The sequence below is a fragment of the Peromyscus californicus genome, unplaced genomic scaffold, assembly GCF_007827085.1.
Source record: "Peromyscus californicus insignis strain IS unplaced genomic scaffold, ASM782708v3 Scaffold_15__1_contigs__length_86483966, whole genome shotgun sequence".
NCBI classification, from domain to species: domain Eukaryota; kingdom Metazoa; phylum Chordata; class Mammalia; order Rodentia; family Cricetidae; genus Peromyscus; species Peromyscus californicus.
Genome location: NW_026294447.1, coordinates 76,908,471 through 76,929,329, shown reverse-complemented (window position 1 = coordinate 76,929,329; position 20,859 = coordinate 76,908,471). Strand labels below are relative to the sequence as shown.

Sequence of the window (20,859 nt, the reverse complement as noted above, 5' to 3'; positions counted from 1 at the left end):
ACAGACACAGGCACACATCCACACTAGCCCTTACCCTTGAGGCCAGTGTTGTGGCTTCCTAACCCTTTCTACTGAGTCACTCTCCCCTCCCTTTATTCTCCCCTGTTTCTTCTCTGTTTTTTACCTTAGGCTTTCCAATAACAACCAGTGGCCCTTATGAGCACTGCTAACTCTTTAAGTGGAAAGAAGTTTCTAGCGTGTTCTAGATCTCTAAACTTGCTTCAGAAACATGTGGAACAAAACTCCAAAGCAGTTCGAAGAACACTTACATTTAGGTATGTGGGTTGAAAAATCAAGATATAGACTAAGAAAACAAGAGGTAGAACAAGCTGGTGGTTCACTGGCACCAGGAGGATACAGCAGGAAGATTACCATGAGTTCAGAGACAGTCTAGGTGTCATAGTAGAGAAGGAACCAGCCAGAGCTACATAGCAAGACCATGTGTCAAAAAACTTTCAAAGCCTGTGTGAGTTCGAGGCCAGCCTGGTTTACAGAGCGAGATCCAGGACAGGCACCAAAACTACAGAGAGAAACCCTGTCTCAAAAAAACAACAACAAAAAAAAAACTTTCAGAAGGTAAGAAGAGTGAGTATAAACAGCTTTCAAAAAAACAAGAAAAGCCAGAGAGATAGCTTAGCGGTTAAAAGCATTGGCTGTTCTTCTAGAGGACCTGGGTTCAATTCCCAGCACCCACATGGCAGCTCACAACTGTCTGTAACTCTAGTTCCAGGTAATCGGACAGTTTTGTACAGACAAAACACCAATGCACATAAAATAAAAATAAATAAATTTTTTTAAAAAGCCACCTTTAATTCCAGCACTCGGAGGCAGAGGCAGGCAAATCTCTGTGACTTCCAGGCCAGCTTGGTCTACAGAGCAAGTTACAGAACAGCCAAGACTACACAGAGAAAACTCTACCTCAAAAAAATGATACACAATAGGCATATATATAACTTTATAAACCTAAAATTACATTTGGGAGAAAAAGAATTTGAAAGATTTTAAAAAGAGAAAAGAACCTGAAAGTGGCATTCTAACAACTAAGGTCAACACGATTTTTTTATTCTTCATGTTTTTTAAATTTTTTAATCAGTTTATTTATTTTTATGTGTACAGGTGTTTTGGCTGCTATGTACCATGTGCATGCTGGAAAAGACCTGAAGAGGGCATAGGGTTCCCTGGGACTAGAGTTACAGAGGGTTGTGAGCAGCCTTATGGGTTCTGGAATTCAAATCCTGGTCCACTGGAAAGCAGCCAGTGCTTTTAATGACTGAGCCCTCTCTCCATGCTGCAAGCCACAGGAAAATGTTAATGGAATCCAGCTACTATGACAAAAGCTACTACTTGGAAGGTCAAGGACTTTTCCAAAGGTCAAGCCATGGCTTAAGGAGTCTTGGTGATATTTTAGCTTTTGTATATATATTAGACGGTTCCTGCAATAATTTTCTTGTATGCTATGTATGCTTCCAAGAACTCCTAACAGTGTATTAATCTGAACTACTTCCAGAGCACCCAAGGCCATAATGGCAAACTGTCTCCTGACTTAAAGTAAAGACCCTTCTGGAGACACTGCCTAGGGGGACAGCAAGTTGCATAGCTTTATTTCTTGTGCAAATGAAGCTCAGACCTACCTTCCTCTCACAGGCCAAGTGGCATTCCAGAGCATTTGACTCAGAACTAAAGGGTTCTTTGCATACCAGGTACAGTGAAGTATTGAGGCAGAATTCCTAGCTCCCAGCAGAGTTGCCCCACCTGACTAGGAAGTGGCAAGGCAGAGTTTTGGCAGATTGTAGGTGAATTGAATTGGGTGAGGAGGGTAGGAGAGGAAGGAATGATATGGATGGAGGATTAGAGGATGAAGATGAGGTTGAGAGCAAAAGAGTTTAGTTGGGACTAGGACAATGAGAGGACAGGAAGAAAGGGGACAGAGAAGAGCTGAATGTGAGAACAGAACTGAAGCTGTGTAGATAGAATTTCGTCTTAGAGGAATAAAGTGGACGGATGTAAGAGCACAGTGTACTTAGATTATTTTCCTGCAGGATACCCCCTCATTAGTAGTGTCTCTCCTGGGCCTCTGGGAAGGGAACTAGGAGTCTGGACCTCAAAAGTTAACGAAATCTCCAGATCCATAAGTTTTTGAAATTTTATTTCTCTCCTCTTCCTTATCAAGCTAAGCATTCTCTTGATGTATTCATGGTTTTCATGTAGAGGTACTACACAATTTCTTCTTACATGTTAAAAAAACAAACAAACAATAATATCTCAGAATCTCCAATTTAACTTTCTAGAAAAAAAATTTAATCTAGAAAGCATTTCTGTTGGTTATGCCACAGCGCTGCTCCTCGTGGCTGGTCACCGCCCGGGGCGGCCATGCCGGTGGAGGAGCATGCTGATTAAAAGACTCATATCCATGGTTACCTTTTTAGAGCTTTATTGGAAGGGGGGGGGGGGGTGAGAGAGAGAGAGTGTGTGTGAGAGAGAAGAGCAGACGGAGCGCCCACCCGCTTTTTAGGCTGGGACGCCGTCGAAGGCTGATGACGTAATTAAGGACCAAATCCTTACAGTATCCCCTTAGAACTTGTTTTGGAATTGTGTTATAAAAGAAAAAAGGAACTATTTTGAACAAGCCAAGATTGTTTTGAGAACCCTATATAATAGTTTTGAAATAATTTGTCAGAGTAGTTTACCAAGTGAATTTTTAAAGTGTTTTCTTGCATACTTAGTAAAGGTGTAGGTAAAAGTATAGGAAATGAAAAAGAACATTATAAAACTATTCATTCTCTTACTGCCTGGTCCTTGTTAACATCTCATGGATCAAACCCATATCCAGTGGGTTAAAGTGTACAAATTAAACATCCACAGCCATTTTAGTTCAGAATTGGCTCTTTGCCACTTCAGTGACTGCTGTTTCTGGATCACCATTCTATCTGTGTTCATCTTCTTTGGCCATAACTTGATTATTCAGCTCATTAATAGCCTATCATAGCTTTCTACCATAGGCTACTTTAGATAAAGAAGGAAAACTATAAGATACGGAGATTAGTACTCATGTGAGCAGACACATAATTGGAATAATTAATTTTAGTTAAATCAATAACAGTTAACAGCCAGGCATAGTGGCTCAAGCCTTTAATCCCAGCACTCAGGAGGCAGAAGTAGGTGCATCTCTGAGTTTAAGGCCAGCCTGGTCTTTAGAGTGAGTTCCAGGATAGCCAGGGCTACACAGAGAAACCCTATCTTGGAAAAAACAAAAAAACTAAAAGCCAGTTAATACACTCTATTTAAGGAATTAAATATCTCCTTTCCCAACGGTAACAATAAATGGACATTTCCCCACCACCACCTGGAAAAGAATACAAATTATCTTCTACTTAACTATTCTTACCCTATGCTTCCTGCTATTCATTGGAAAGGGCTGCAGATTTTTAAATTGTAAACAATTATTTGTGATCTAATCACCCAGTATAATTGCCATATGAATTCTTCTGTCACAGCCTCCCTGCTGTCTCTCTCACCTCCCTCTGTCCTGTCTGCATCTTAGTGTGGACATAAATACTACTGTGCCTAGCTTTCAGTCTTAGTGGAGTTTCTTAAGAAAAGCAAATTGTGAATCTCTCTGTCTTATTCCTTCCCTTCTCAAAGCTATTCCCTAGGACCTCTGAAAATTGTGCTATTTATACAGGCTTTGGTTTATTCTGTACTAACATGGCTTGATGAAGTTTCTTATTATTGAAAATAAAATAATGCCTAACAGTATTTCAAGAGGCTTAAGAAGAAATCATATACCATAGAGAAATAAAGTGAAGGATGCTTTTACAGCAAATGATTTAAGGATGAAAATTTTCTATATAAATGCCACAATGACTAGTTAGTTATTTGCTGGTATCAATTTTTTATCAAATGACATAACCAGAAATTCACAAATAAAAGAATAACAAAAATAAAAGTGTTTTCTGAATATTAAGAAAACAGAGAGGATCCAGATTGGTTGATGCTAGCTATATCCCTAGCACAAGAGAGGCTGAGACAGGAGGATTGAAGAGCTCAAAGCCAACCTGGACTATAGAGAGTTACAGGCCAGCTTTGACTACAGAGTGATACTGCGTCTCCAAAAACAAACAGACAGGTGATGGGGGTAGGGTGGAAAAGGAGGAGTAAAGTAAAGGCTAGGAAAAGAAGTAGGATGAGAGAGCACTTCTGGGTTCTGAAACTCAACTTTATGAATTAGTTACAGCAGCTCATTAGCAGACAGGTCAGATATGTTAGAAAATATCCTAAAACTTTACAGAAACCCTTAGAATCTGTCCATCTTTTCTAATAGCATACTATGCCATATGTAGTTCGTTTTTTCCAGACTGTGTTCATGTGCCACCATGCCTTTAATTCCTCTCTTTCCTACCCAGTTTATAGTATTCTCCTTGAAGAATCACAGCTCATTTAACGGATCTTTCTAATGGATATCTTCAAATAAATGTCTTCATGTTCAATAGACTGGTAATTGTTTTTTCTGTCTCCAGAAGAAATAGTAAGCCTTACATTGGATGTGCAGTGAAGTTGTTTGTGATTTCATTAGTTTTTATTCCTTAAGTTTTCTCTTACTCTGAATTTTTCTGTATTCATTTGCTCTACCATCACAGTCCCCCAAAAAGAGCATTCCTCAGACCAGCGTTGTTGACACTGTCCTGTAGATGCACTGCTTCAGAATCTATTTTTACAAGATCTCCAGGTCATTTAGATACATGGGAAGGTTTTGGAAACACTGTGTAAGGAAAGTAATAAGATTGACTTCTGTTGATACCAAGAACTCTCCACATCATTGGTTAACTGAGCTCTCCTTGACTGGCATTATACTTATTTATCAGGTAGAAAGATGGAGAACATAGTTCAAGTTCTCCCATGTTAATGCATTTTGCAAGATAACAAAAGATCTTGCTGGTTAGAATCAAATAACTCTGTAGATGCTTTTCTGACACTGACCAGGCTTGCCTTGAATTACTCCAGATGATTAACTGTAACTCAAATTGCTAAACAGTCTTACTAATAAAAAACCTGGAGCCAAATATTGGGGTAAAAACCTGAGATCAGAGGAACAGGAAAAGCCATAGCCAGTCTCATCTTACAGATGCCTCAGTCTCCAAAAAGAGACCTACTTCCTATATACCCACACCTATATGCCTTTCTGTTCCACAATCTCACTTCCTCTCTCCACCCAGCTACATCACCTCCTGTCTGTCTGTACAGACCTCCAGACCTTTATGATTACTGCTGGGATTAAAGGTGTGTACCACCACACCTGGCTCTGTTCCCAGTGTGGCCTTGAACTCACAGAGATCTAGGTGGATCTCTGCCTCCCAAATGCTAGGATAAAAGGCGTGTGCTACCGTAGCCTGACTTCTATGATCCTCAGATAAACTTTATTGGGGTACACAGATATCACCACAATTAACAGTCTCTCATTATTCAATGACTTTTCTTTGGAGTGTTAATACAGAACCATGAGGTAGGCCTTTTGAGTGTATGGACAGGGAGGGCCAAAAAAAGGAGGAAAATTGAAGAGCACAGGATCTCCAAAACGAAATAGGGCTGGAGAGAGATGGTTCAATGGTTAAAGCACCTTCCAGGTGAGTGTGAGGACTAGAGTTCAGACCTCCAGAACTCACATAACTTCTAGATGGTATGGCAGCTCATCTATAATTCCAGCACTTGGAAAGTGGAGACAGAGGTCCCCAAAGTAAGCTAGATTCCCAGACCAGCCTTATAGATAAGCTCTGGGAACAACTGAGAAACACTTCAGAATCTACCTCAGGCCTCCACACACAAGAGCATAGATGTGCATGTGCACTTACATAAACACATGTGTCCACACGTATACACATGAGGAATAATAACAAGAATAAATAAAGGAATTGACCCCCTACTTCTAAGGAGCTGAAGAAACCAAATATATACATTTATGGAACTATTTTAGGATATTTCCAAGGCATAACACTAATAAGTACAAGTCAGTTTTTAAACTTCCCTCCTAAGTATTATTAGAACTCCAGATTCATTTCTTTATTCTTTTAACATGTTTATTATCAGTAATGAGTGACTAGACACTACAGGACAGAGTGATATAATATAAATTATACAGAATCAATCAGAGCAATCTTTCTAGACATTCTCGTTATATGAATATTGATTCAGATTTTGAAGAAAGTATGCATGGACCAGAAGAAAATAAAAAGAATAACAAATATGGAACTTGCTGTTAGAAAATATTTATCTGTTCATTCATGACATTATCTTTCTAAAAAGATTGTTAAGAACCACACATTCAGTTATTGAACACTTTGAATATTTTACATATTGAACATTTTTACCTATTATATGGCAAACACTAGAAATTTTTCTGGAACAAGTAAGCTAATAACTGAAAATATTTTTAGAGGTTGTACTTAAGTTATTTCAGTTTATACCGAAGTAGGTGAAGAATACATACTTTGAGGTATATAATGATCACATGAGCTAGAGGCCTTTGCACATATAATGGAGCATTTCCACTTCATCACGTGTAGCTGGAATTTTCTTTAAGCCACCAATCAGCTCCCAAATAAAGACATGGAGACTTAATATTAATTATGAATGCTTGTCCTTAACTTAGGCTTGTCTCATTAGCTCTTTTAACTTAATTTTACCTGTTTCTATTTATCTATGTTTTGCCTCAGGGCTTTTTAACCTTTCTTTCATTCTGTGTGTGCTACTTTCCTGGCTGACTGGCCCTTGACATCTCTTTTTCTTTCTTCCCTTCTCATGAGCCTAAATTCTTCCCCCTACTTACTCTCTCGGTCCCCGGAAGTCCCACCTATACCTCCTTCCTTGCTATTGGCCATTCAGCTTTTTATTAGGCCAGTCAGGTGCCTTAGGCAGGGAAGATATAACAGCAACACCTTTACATAGTTATACAAATGCAACACCTTTGCATAGTTAAATATTCCACAACAATCACACACACACCCTGCTATGGGATGTCTTTCTGTACGCTGTGAATATGTGTTGCTCTGATTGGTTGATAAATAAAGCCATTTGGCCTATGGCAAGTCAGGTTATAGCTAAGCGGGAAATTGAAGAGAGAGGCAGGAAGACGAAAGGCAGAAGGGGAGAGAGACGCCAGCACAGCCAGGAGAAGCAAGATGTGAAAATACATGTAAGCCACGGCCACATGGCAACTCATAGATTAATAGAAATGTGTCAAGTTAAAAGAGCTACCTAGACGAAGCTTGAGCCATAGGCCATCCAGTTTGTAAACAATATAAGCCTCTGTGTGTTTACTTGGGACTAAGCAGCTTCAGGACACGAGTGGGAGGGATTTGTCCTGAACACAGGCTGAGCGAGACACAGGACAACATCTGACTACAACATCCCTCTACTTACTTAGTTGTTACTTATCCTTCATACTCAAATCATAAATCTTTTTGTCTGAGTAAGCTTTTCTGACCTTCCTGAGTACCTCAGGAGTTTTCACTATATACTCTCATAAAAGCATGTTTCTAGCCATATGTGGTGGTACATGTCTGTAAGCCTGGCAGAGAATGAGGCAGAATAATTGTATTTTAAGGCTAGCCTGAGCTACGTAGCTAGAGCCGGGCCCCCACACACACACACACCCAAAAAAAAATCTTTAAAGAGATTTTTCTAATCTGTGCTTATATGTTCATTAATGTGATTATCTGGTTAATATCTTCTCCTAATATCAATATTTTTACATCTCCTAATATCAATGGCTGGGTTTTTTGGGCCACATTTGTGCATGAGAAGAAGTACATTAAGAAAGTTATACATCATAAGCCAATGTTATATACACATACAATGTATACAGTACATATGAATATGTATGTATAGGTAGATGGAAAAACAAGTTTTATGAAACAGTAGTTATGCATGATGAATGCATACCTATTGAACTGCTGGATCTTGAATGTAGGACCTTGAATATACAAGGCAAATGTTCTGCCACTGCTTTTATGGGGAAGGGTATTTGATTTCAAGAGAGGTATCTCACCGTGTTACCTAGGCTGGTCTTGAATTGTGACACACAAATGGCAATACCACTTAAGCCTCTGGAGCAACTGAGACTGCAGTCACATACCACTGCACTTGACCTATGAAATAACGTTTTTCTGTTCTTTTCCAGTAGCAAAATGTTTACAAGGTAATATTATGTTCCATTGCCATTTTGGATCCAGAGTTTGAAAAAAACTTGAAACAGTCTAGCACAGCATTAAAATGGAAATAATGTCATTTTACTCTCTACACTGTCCTCAGCACTTAATTTGACACAGAGAGTAGAAGACACTTGGTAGGAATTTACTGAAAGACTTAAAGGGGTGACTATTTATATATATATCATGATTATCTTTACCTTTACTAGCAAGCTTAGAGGCTTAATAGTTTTGCTGAAAGTCCTGAATCTAGTAATAGGCAGAAACATGATTCAGATTCAGCTCTGCTCTAGTACTTCAAACCATGCTTTCACTCTTGTGCAAAAAGAAAAAGGAAAGAAAGAGAATTGGAATTTTGATTGCTGTGAGAGGAAACAAGCAGATGATTATTTTCTCTAGTAGAGAAATAATCAAATAATTAAAAGAAGCTCGTTCACATTTGACAGTCTGGAATTATAAAATATAATTGATTCATCGGTTTTTCAATAAAAAGTAATTTGCTTTAAAATAATGCAAAAATAAGTTGTTTGATATATTAACATTAGTAAAATGTTGATATTTCTTGAAGTAATGGTTTTGCCTGTGTTTTAAATTGTTTAAAAGGGGTGTTTTGGTATGCACATTGTTTTTATATTTTATTTACTTTTACATCCCGGTTGCAGTTTCCTCTCCCTCCTCTTCTCCCAGGCCCTCCATCCTACCCCCCTTCTGTTCCCAACCCCCCAATCCACTCCTCCTCCATTCTGTTTAGGTAAGAGGAGGTCTCCCATGAGCATCAACAAAATATGGCATATCAAGTTGCAGTAAGACTAGGCACATCCCATGTATTAAGCCTGGGCAAAGTGACCCAGTATGAGGAATGAGATCCCAAAAGCAGTAAAAGAGTTGGAGACAGCCCTTGTTCCCACTGTTAGGAGTCCCATAATAGACCAAGCCACACAACTGTAACATATATGCAGAGTGCCTAGGTCAGTCCCATGCAGGCTCCCTGGTTGTCAGTTCTGTCTCTATGAGCCCCTATGAGCCCAGGTTAGTTGATTCTGTAGGTTTTCTTGTGATGTCCTTGACCACTCTGGCACCTACAATCCTTCCTCTCTCTATTCTGCAGGATTTCCCAAGCTCCACCTAATGGTTTGGCTGTGGGTCTCTGAATCTGTTTCCATTAGTACCTGGATGAAGCCTCTCTGATGACAATTGGGCTAGGCACCACTCTATGTGTATAGCAGAATAGCGTTAGGCATCATTACATTGACTTTTCCTCTAATCATGTTTGGTTCTATCCTAGGTCTCTGGGCCAGCCAGCCTGTGGGTTCTAGTGCACCAGGCAATGTCAGGGGTGGCATGGGTTTTAGGCTATACCAGTCATTGGTTGGCCACTCCCTCCACCTCTAGGCCACCCTTACCCCAGCATATCTTGTAGCAGGACAGATTATAGGTCAAAGGTTCTGTGGCTGGGTTGGTTTCCCACTCCCTCCACTTGAAGTCTTGCCTAGTCACGAGATGACCAGTTCACACTACATATCCACTATTGCTAGGAATCTTAGTTGGGGTCATCCTTGGAAATTCCCTTCTGCCAGGTTTCTACCTGACCCCAAAATGCCCCTCCCCGCTTTCCAATAGTCTCTTTCAATACTCTCTCCCTCTGTCTACCCCTCAACCTGATCCCTCAAGTTCCCATCCTCACCTGCCTTCAGTCCACTCACAAAATCTCTTCCATTTCCCATTTTGAGGGAGATCTTGGTATCCCCCCCATGAACCCTCCTTGTTACCTAGCCTTTCTGGGTCTGTGGATTGTAGCATGGTTATCCTTATTTTACAGCTAATATCCAGTTAAGAGTGAGTACATGCCATGTCTGTCTTTCTTGGTCTGGGTTACCTCACTCAGAATGATTTTTCTTCTAGTTCCATCTATTTGCATTAAAATTTCCTGGTGTTGAAAGTTTGTTTTTTTTTTAAATGAACCTATAAAAGTGACATTATAAAAATAGCATTTTAGGAAAACTTTTCTAATTTAGTATGATAGGTTTCCAAAAAATATAAAACTCCAAGAATTTATTCACTGAGATAATATTTATAAAGGACAAGACACAACATGTACTAATAAAAGGGATCCAGTATTAATTTTTGTCCCTCGCTACATCAAAGTAACAAAGTCAACTGTGAAAAAAAAAGTGACTCATAAACAATATTTTATGTAAGCCTTTAGAAAAAAATACTGCCTTGTACTTAAGAAACAGCTAAGCATGATAATACATGATTGTAATCCTAACTCTTTGAAGGTGGAGACAGGAACAGTACAAGTTCAAGAACTGTGTGGGCTACATGCTGAATTACAGGACAGCTTGTACTGCTCTTACAAAGGGATGGGCAAAATGGAGAGAAGGGAGGAAAGAATAAAATGAGTCCATATTTCTCCTTTAAAATGGAAGATGTTTAGTTGTCACTGTTATTGCCAATATAATTAAATATTCATATATAATGTGTTATCTTTTCCATATATAGGCCTCAACCCCCTTTGCTATATCAATGACATGGAAATAACATTAGTGATCCTAAAACTCATTAGATAGGCCTTGCATTGCCAGTAGTATTGATCTGAAACCCAAATAATATATCAGGAAAAGATACTATTCTTTAGGAATTTTTTTCCCCAGTCATTACTTTACTATATATATCAGGCACTGGAAAAGGAATGGATGAGACTAAACAAGAAAAGTTGTTTGTTTGTTTGTTTGTTTGGTTGGTTGGTTGGTTGGTTGATTTTGGTTTTTTGAGACAGGGTTTCTGTGTATCCCTGGCTGTCTTGGAACTCACTCTGTAGACCAGGCTGACCTCAAACTCACAGAGATCTGCCTGCCTCTGCCTCCCAAGTGCTGAGACTAAAGGCATGTGCCACCACTGCCCAGCTGAAAAGTTTATTTTGTTTTGTTTTGTTTAAGTCCTAGTTCTGGGATTTTTTTTCCAATTTGAGATAAATGGCTTTAAGAGCTAAGGATAAAAGCTCAGTAGGTAAACATGCTTGCCAAGTAAGCTTGAGAACCTGAGCTCATATCCTCAGAAATCAAGCATAAGTGTCCATAATCCTAAAGCTTCTACAGGGGAATGGAAGGAAGAAACAGAAGCTCAAGGACCAGTTAATCCACCATATGTAGCCAGAAAATGACAGAGACACTGTCTTAAATAAGGGAGTAGGAAAGGTTGTCTGTCCTCTGAGATCCACATTTGCACTATACCACACATGTGCTTGCATTTGCACACACAAATGCACATATATGCTCAAAAGATTTTTTAAGTAATTTTACCTGGCACATGTGGTACATGTCTATAATCCCAGTAAGTGGAAGGCAGATGGAGGAGAGCTGCCTCAAACTCAAGCCCAGCCTGATCTGCATAGCCATCCCCACCCACATAGAGCCATACAATGAGATTCTGTCTCAAAAAAAAATTAATAAATACTTTTCATTCCTAAAAATGAAAATAAGTAGCCAGAAATGGGAGTGTAACTCAGTGTTAGAGCACTTGCCTGGCATGGCAAGGCCCTAGTTCCAGCACTGAAAATACTAAGTGGAAAATATGATGCAGTAAAGCTTGTTTATTCCAGCTCATAAGCAGCATTATTTCTAATCCATTGATTTTCTGATTTTATTTTAAATAAATAAGAAAATGTTAAGAAGTAAAAAAACAAAACTGTTACAACAAATTGGAGAAGTTTGAATATGTAAAGTGATGTGCTCATATATCCGTGACTGTGCACTTATTATTACAAGTACATGGGTAAGTTATACCATTTGAAAGAATAAGCCAAATGAACATCATGTTAGAAAGCACAAGTATGGAAAGGATGGCATCTCATGAAGACCATCTCCAGTGATGTCAAGAAAGAGCACAAATAGATCCACTTCTGCTGATACTTGGAATCTGTTGGATACCGAAGATAAACCAGTAGTAGAAAGGACATTGTCTACTTTAGGAAATCAGAAATACAGTCTACTTTCCTGAACACAATTTTAATGAAATCTTAGAATCTCAATACTAGATTCTTGTTCCTTGCTTGAAGTCCATGCTGATATTTATTCTTGGCTCTGTTCCATCTCACAGCTGCTGATGGTCCAGGAGATCGTTTCATCATTGGGGAATCCCAAGCTGGTGAACAGGTGAGATTCATAAGCCTGAAAGACACTGCAGATTTCTGCTTCACAGACTTTGGGCGTCCAATTCCAAGTTTCCTATATCAGCATTGTGGAAGTCTTAAAGAAGGATTAGTCAGAAGACTATCAAAGGGATAAAAGAAAGGTCCCATGTGAACAACAACAAAACCAACATTAGTTAAAGAACCCTCCATCTATCGATATGTGGTATAATAAATAGTTTTGTTACATCCTCCCAGGCATACCTTGTAGGTATTCTCTAGCCCTATGATTGAGTGATTCTTCCTACAAATTTTGATTTTTCTGGCTAGAACAGCATGTACATCAATGTTTAAGTAAAGAAGCCAGGGTGGCTAATGTTGGCATCATCCCTCTACTTGTACCTTAACCCATGTCTATTTTAGGTACTTACAAAAGTGCATGATAAACCAAGAAAGAAAAGAAGACATGGCAATAGTTTTTACCAAAACTAACACATTTTTAAATTATTTATTGCTATTTTATTTTCACATACTACTTAGGGAAAAAATAGGTAGGCCTTTGTGTGTGTGTGTGTGTGTGTGTGTGTGTGTGTGTGTGTATTTGTGTGTGAGTGTGGGTACATACATGATGTTATGGTACACAGTCAAGTCAGAAGACAACCTCAGATGTCAATACCCACCTTGTTTGAGACAGTTTCTTTGTTACTCACTGCTGTGTGTGCAAGGATACTCAGCCTTTGAGCCTCTGGGAATTTTCTTATATTCACTTCCTATCTCATCATGGAGCACTGGGGTTACAGGTACATGCTACTGTGCTTGCTTTTTCATGGGTTCTGGGAATTCAAACTCGGGTCCTCGCATTTGCACATTAAACACTTTACCCAGTGACTCCCTTTGACTTTTTTTTACTTTATTTGATCACTTAGCACATATCAGATATGAGTGTAAAAAGCATCCATTTTTATAGTAAAGCCACAAAATGAGTGTACAAGAAATACTTGTCTGACCCCTAATTGAGTCTACTCAGCATTCCTTTATCCAGCACACTGACATGATTAGCAGGTGTTAAATTCTGGCATGTAACTTACATTAAGACATAATTTCTTCTCTTAAGGAGTCAGCATAAACAACTAAATATCATACAGTATATTAGTTATTGAAATAATGGTGTCAGTCAAACATATTAGAGTGCAGAAGAGAACTGAACATTTCAACAGTAGATACTTAGGAGGATAATATTGGAACACTCTAGGCAGAGAGCGGTATAGGTCCAGATGTGCCTGGCCTGGCAAAATTATGCCTATATTTGCAGCACCTTAGAGGGTCACTGCAAGGTCAAAGTCAACCTGGGCAGCATAGTAAATTCCAGGTCAGCCAGGGATGGATGGATGGATGGATGGATGGATGGATGGATGGATGGATGGATGGATGGGTGGGTGGGTGGGTGTGTAGGTAGGTAGGTAGGTAGATAGGTAGATACTGAAACCCGGCCTTAAAAGAACAACAACAACAAAAATTCCATAAACTACTCAGAGAACTACAGATGGTTTATGTTAGCCACAACATAGCACATTAAGGGTCTCTAAACTTCTTACACCCTATTTGTTAGTTACTTCTAACTAAACTAGAGAACTAGGAGCATAAAAAGAACTGTGAAACTTCAGTTTTTAAGTTCTCATAGAAGGCTTGATGGGATGAGTTCAAACTAGTCCATGGAAGCAGCTTTTTCTTCAGAATATCATTCTTTATCTATAATATGTGTTATACATAATGTTGTTGGTTGTTTTTTCTCTTTTGGGGGCCCACCATCCAGCTCCCAGATGAATCACACATGGAGGCTTAACGTTACTTATAAATGCCCGGCCTTCACTTCACTCATTTCTAACCTGCTTTTCTTAACGTTAAATTAGCCCTTCTACCTCTTGCCTCTGGGCTTTTTCCTTTTCTTATTTCTGTAATCTTGCTTTCACTCTTACTCTGTGTCTGCCTGTGTAGCTGGGTGGCTGACCTGTGGTGTCCTCCTCCTTCTCTGGCTACTTCTTTTTTTCTCCTCCCAGATTTCTTCTTCTATATATTCTCCCTGCCTGCCAGCCCTGCCTGTCCTCCTTTCTCCTGCCTTGCTATTGACTGTTCAGCTCTTTATTAGACCATCAGGTGTTTTAGACAGGCACACTTCACAAGAGTTAAACAAGTGCAACATAAACGAAAGTAACACACCTTAAAATAATATTCTACAACATACACTTAGAACAATCTCAGATATCTTGCAAGAACTGCATTGCTCATTCACAGGTTACAATTGAGCATTGAGGTGCCATTGTATACACAAGGACATTGATTTATAAAATCACTTAGTGCTTTAAAATATGTAACCTTAAATCACTAATAGTTTGGTCCTTACAATTAGCATTGGATGCTTTCAGAGAAAAAATATGTTATTATAAAATATTGTCATTAGATTCCCAAAGAACAAGACTCAGTACCTCCAAAAATAAAAAGCCAAGATTTTGACTTTTTACTGTATATATGCATATGAAGCACATAGGAAATTTCAATTTAATAAGAAAGAATACCTGCTCACCTTTACAGACTAAAGGAAATATGTCATATATCACTAGAATGTACCTTTGTAATTGATTTCTTCACATGACATTTGTATTGTTTGATCTAAGTAGATATATAAGTTTTTATATATCCAGTAATATCTTTAATATTGGGTTTAATATAATGTAAGCTGGTAAGAATCTTTTTCCTACCATTTAGAATTTATGATCTTAGAAAACAGCCAGATTTTTGCCAGGGCTGGTGGCACTACTACATACAGTCCCAACATTCACCAAGATTGTACAGGAGAATTGTGAGGTTAGCCTAGACAATACAGCAATATCCTAAATCAAAAAAAAAAAAAATCGAAAATAAAAAATATTTTAAAAATTATTTAATAACCACATTAAAATATTTTGAGTTAGCCAGGCAGTGATGGCACACCCCTTTAATCCCAGCACTTGGGAGGAAGAGACAGGTGGATCTGTGTGAGTTTGAGCCCAGCCTGGTCTACAGAGTGAGTTCCAGGACATCCAGGACTACACAAACTTTGTCTCAAAAAATAAATAAATTATATTTATATATTTTATGTATATATTTATGTGTATATATATATTGTATATATATATATTTATATATGGTTGATTTAAGCCAAAAATAGAGAAAATTAGAGGGCCACCCAGGGCTTAGCTGGTAACAACACTTGTCACACAAGCATGACAAACTTGAGTTTGATCTCAAGAATTTACAGCAAAAGAAAGAACCAACTCCTGAAAGTTGTCCTCTGACATCTACTTGTTACCTGGTTCACACACAGGCACATCATACACACACAATAATAATAATAAAGAAAATTAGAGATTCAATGGCAATAGCACTTAAAGTAAGTTTACTGGTGTAGTATATAGAGTCCAGATAAACTGAGGTTAACACAGCTCAGCTTCAGATTCAGTAGCCTAGGCTGGAGAGATGGCTCAGAGGTTAAGAGCACTGCCTGCTCTTCCAGAGGACCTAGATTTGATTCCCAGTACCCAGACAGCAGTTTTCCACTGTCTGTACCTCCAATTCTAAGATATCTATCTGCCTTCTGGCCTTTGCAAACAAAATACCTAGAATAAGATAATAAATTTTAAAAGAAGCAATAGCCCTGAAATTTGTATTAGAATTGACTTTCTAATGTAAATTTTTTAGCAAAGAGTTCTCTGTAGACCTATTTGAAATATCAGTGTTCCACAGGCCCAGAAGATAGTTTGGGCACTGAAACATGTATCTCACATGAAAACACTTTTTTTTTTTTATCAAAAACAAATATGCTATGAAATGATCACTAAGATATGTCTCCAATAATTCCTGTATTACACTCCTCTCTTCACATCTCTGGCATCTAGACAGAGGAGGGTGGAAAGATAATAAGAGTCAGAGGTAGTGGAGGACCTGGGAAACAGCATCTTCTTCCAGACCCCACAAGGCACGTAAGAACTCACAGCAGTTATGACAACGTGAAAATCACCTGCGCAAGCTCAGGCCAAACAAAACCCCAACATGGAGCAGGGTGGGGTAGGGGGCGTGAAACCCCACCCCTAGCTGAAGAGCTGTTGGCATCTGAATGCTGCTTGGGGAGGGAGAGTAAAGTCAGTTTTCATCAATGGTGTGATCCTGATATATCAGCCATACTCAGGGCAGACTCCATAGCCTGAGTAGTCAGATAACACAAACTGTATTCGATGGGGAGGGTGAAATCAGGTTTGATGTGGGAAGACTTATGGGGGAAGAGTATGAATATGATCAAAACATACTGTACAAAATTCTCAAAGAATTAATAAAAAAAAAGATGTCCCAGATTAAAAGTGGTATCTGCAATTGAAAAACAGAGCTTTTAGAAGAAAGTAGCCCTAAGTTTTTACTTTAAATCCCATGTATTATTTTGGTATAAACTTAAGTGAATATGTAACAATTCTGAACAATACTAGAATGCCTTTTATTGAAATTAGCAGAGTAAAAGGGTTTAAAGCATGTAACTTGTGCTAGATCTTACCACACATATCTCTTTCTCTAATAATAGGGAGAACACTGGAGGTATACACCAATAAGCAATGCATACTTCATGAAATTCTTGTAATAATGAGATAATACATATTCACTTTTCTGTTCTAGAAATATTTATTAGACTGACAACTGTATGCCAACCACTTCCTAGGCCTTGAGATAATAGAGAATATATCTGGAAAAGGAGAGGTTATAAAGACAAATGTGGGATTGTTTCCAAAACATGGACAGAACTAAGAGGAACCACAGAAGGATGTAAGAAACCAAGAAACTAGCTACAGTGACATTCCATCACTACCTCCATGCTGAAAGGAGAAAAAGGAGACAGTAGTACCTCAACTTGGAGAAATCCATAGCTCTGGTGCAGGATCCCCAAAGGAGCCATGGCCTTCGGTTAGTGAAGATGTCCTAACCACCACCAAACTGCAGCAAGAAGGAAGGGAATGACAGCCCTGCTCCTCCTCCCTCCTACCTTCTAATCTCTTGTGTTCCTTTTCCACTGGCTAATCCTTATCCAGAGGCCAAAGTGATGGGAACCAGATTATAATAGTCTATAGAGCTATGTCAGCATTCTGGGCAGAACAGAGCTTACAAAACAATGGTGTGATCTGCAGAGGCAAGCCAGAAGTAAATAGATGTTTCTCTTGGTAGAACTTAAATTCTACAATATATAATAAATTTAATAGTTTACCTAGAGTGAATTTAGGAGTTCAGAGATTATTAGCTACTTTGTAGTATTTTTTAATCAATAGTATAGAAAAACTTTTTAAGGTTTTTTTTACTATAAAGTCTTATATAGAACATTTAAACATGTTCTTACTTTAACTTATTGATCTTCTTATCAAGTACTTTATACTTCTGACAGTGGGATAGTTTTCCTTAAACTATTGTCTAAGATTCATATATGCATTTTTGTGTGTGTGTGTGTGTGTGTGTGTGTGTGTGTGTGTGTGTGTGTGTGTTAAGAAGCACATGACGTGGGACTAGAGAGATGGCTCAGCAATTAAGAGCACTTGCTACTCTTACAGAATACCCAGGCTCAGTTCCCTGCACCCACAGAGAGGCTTATACCCAACTGTAATTCTAATTCCAGGGCATCAAATGCCCTTTTCTGCCCTTTGGGGGCATTAGGCCTGCTCATGGTGAACATACATACGTATGTACGTACATACATACAGGCAAAACTCTCACATACATGAAATAAATAAAACTAAAATATTCTTAAACATTTTTTACTATTGTCTCAGGATTTTCTTACAGGGGTAGTTTAAAGCATTCTTTTTTCTGTTCTGTCCTTAATCATGACCTCTGACAAAGTGACTCTCTTGAAGCCTGTGTAACCTATCAGATGGTTCAGGCAGATACATGCATTGTCCATTCTGGAAGATTTCCCAGGCAAGTCCTACCCTACACACAACTTCTGTACAAGAATTTAAGCAATGGAACCAACTTCACAAATTGTTCTCTTATTTCTACACGTGTGTTGTGGTGGACTCGCATATGTAAAATAAATAGATGTAATTTTTAAAATTTTTAAACTTAAGACATTAAAATTTTATTTTTAAATTTCAAAACAATATTTAGTACAGATTATTACAAACACTGGGATGTTTGGGGTGTTTTTAAGTGATTTAAGTCTACATATTAGACTTTTATTAACTGATAAGTGAAATACTATGTTTTAGGAAATTATTCAAGAGAAATAATTAAAATGGCTTTCCTGACCACCTTTATTTGACCAAAAACTTTACTTCATGAAGTACCATATTTGTCAAACAACAGAACTTCAGCAAATTACCTAAATGATGGGTTTTTACATTTGTCATTTGTAATCTCCGATGACTTAGAATTTTTTCTGACAGACTCTGAAATAAGTTTACCTTGACACAGTTCATATTATTTGAATGAAAAGCAATAGTGGCAAATGTAAGTGGCAGTTCTTCAAAACGGGGCTCCAAAAGAGTACCTTAAAGTACAAATAAAGTCAGCTTAAATCAAGGTGCAGACTCTTGGGTGTGAATGCAGCTGTTTACGAGTGGCTGCATTGTGGATATGGCCCTAAGTGATAAAATTGTAATATTTTTCATGTGGGCAGTGGTGGCAAACGCCTCTAATCCCAGCACTCAGGAGACAGAAGCAGGAGAATCTCTGTGAGTTTGAGGCTGTCCTGGTCTACAGAGTGAGATCCAGGACAACCAGGACTACACAGAGAAAACCCTGCCTTGAAAAACAAAAACAAAACAAGAAAACCTAAAAGACTTTTCATTGTTTGTTTCTTACAAATGATATATCCCCTGAAGATTTTCCTGTGTAGTAGCTACATAACCAACTCTCTTTTCTGTTTGTACTTCCAGCCAACTCAGACAGTAATGCCAGGACAAGTGATGCGGGTTACAACAGGTGCTCCAATCCCCTGCGGTGCTGATGCAGTAGTGCAAGTGGAAGATACTGAACTTATCAGGGAATCAGATGATGTATGTCACTCCCAGGTTCCTGTGGCAGTACTACAAGTCATACTCAGTTTCTTCAGCATTCATAAGATTAACCTTTGGTTTAGGGTGTGTTAATGTTGTGATTTTGGTTTGAGGATCTTACGTTGTAATATGTTGGTAGGTCTCCGGTAAATAAACTGCCTTAAAGAATGAAAATCTTCTGACATGGAGGGACTTTTATGCTATTACTACAGTAGAATTTGAACCGTACTTAACATGAGAATTTTCACATGCAAACAAATTACTGGACAATAAAAGAACAGTGATATTAACAGCTGACATATCTTCTTGCCATTGAAACTAACTTCTGATAAAGTGTGAAGGTGTTGTTGGGATATGAATTTAATATAAAGGGCTTTAACAGGGAACATTTGGCCAAGTTCTCGAACCAAATGTCCCTTTTACCACTGGTTTTCTATTGAGAGAAATTCTGTTCCATCAAATAGAAGCCAGGAAATGTTGAATTTCTGTCAATTCCCTCTGCATTGTCTCAAGGACATATACAGGATCTGAATAGGAAATTTTCTCAATGAAACTAATAGTAATTACTAAAACCAGACTAGTGGGACTTGTCCTGGTTATGTTACTATTGCTGTGATAAACGCCATGCAGAAGCAGCTTGCAGAGAAAAGGATTTATTTCAGCTTACAGGTCACAGTCCTTCTGTACCAGGGCAGCACTCAAAGCAGGAACCTGGAGACAGGAACTGGACCAGAGGCCATGGAGGAACATTGTGTGTTGGCTTGCTTCTCATGGCTTGCTCAGCCTGCTTGCTCCACATGCCCAGGGGTAGCCCCACCCACAGTAAGCTGGGCCCCGCTACATTAATCATTAATCAAGAAAATGCCTCCCAAGCTTGCCTATAGGTGGAGGCGTTTTCTCAGTTGAGGTTTTTCTCTTCCCAGACCACCCTAGCTTAGGTCAGGTTGACGGAAATATAGGCAGTACAGGCTGGAGATAGTGGTCAAGAGTCCTGCTTTTTTTTTTTTTTTTTTTTTTTTTTTTTTTTTTTTTTTTTTGCAGAGGACCAAAGTTTGGTTCCCAGCAAACACATGGTGGTTCCCACTTGTCTCTAACTCCAGTTTCAGGGCATCCAGCACCCTGGTCTGAGCCCACACATCGTACACATACATACATGCAGGCGAAGCACTCCTACATATAATTTTTTAAAGCAAACTATATTAGTCATGAAAAAAACTAGGAAAGTTATAATTTTCTACAGTTTTATTGTACTACAGTAATTATACTCATTTTGTGGAATCATATTCTGAAGCAGAAATTTTTAAAAATATACTTTTTTTTTCTTTTTGACTTTTTTGTGTGTGTGTGTGTGTGTGTGTGTGTGTGTGTGTGTGTGTGTGTGATAGGGTTTCTCTGTGTAACCCTTGCTGTCATAGAATTTGCTCTATAGACCAGGCTGGCCTCTAACTCAGAGGTCCACCTGCCT

At 38.6% G+C, this 20,859-nt stretch overlaps 1 protein-coding gene across 20 annotated transcripts in view; it reads left to right on the top strand.

Annotated features, from left to right (window-relative positions):
* Gphn (gephyrin) overlaps positions 1-20,859 on the top strand; it is a 416,329-nt gene that overhangs the window by 333,977 nt on the left and 61,493 nt on the right. For all 20 annotated transcript variants that reach the window (XM_052739502.1, XM_052739504.1, XM_052739503.1 and 17 more), the window contains 2 exons: positions 12,300-12,355; positions 19,275-19,394. In XM_052739502.1, the coding sequence (XP_052595462.1) occupies positions 12,300-12,355; positions 19,275-19,394 (176 nt within the window). The remainder of the gene's footprint in view (positions 1-12,299; positions 12,356-19,274; positions 19,395-20,859) is intronic.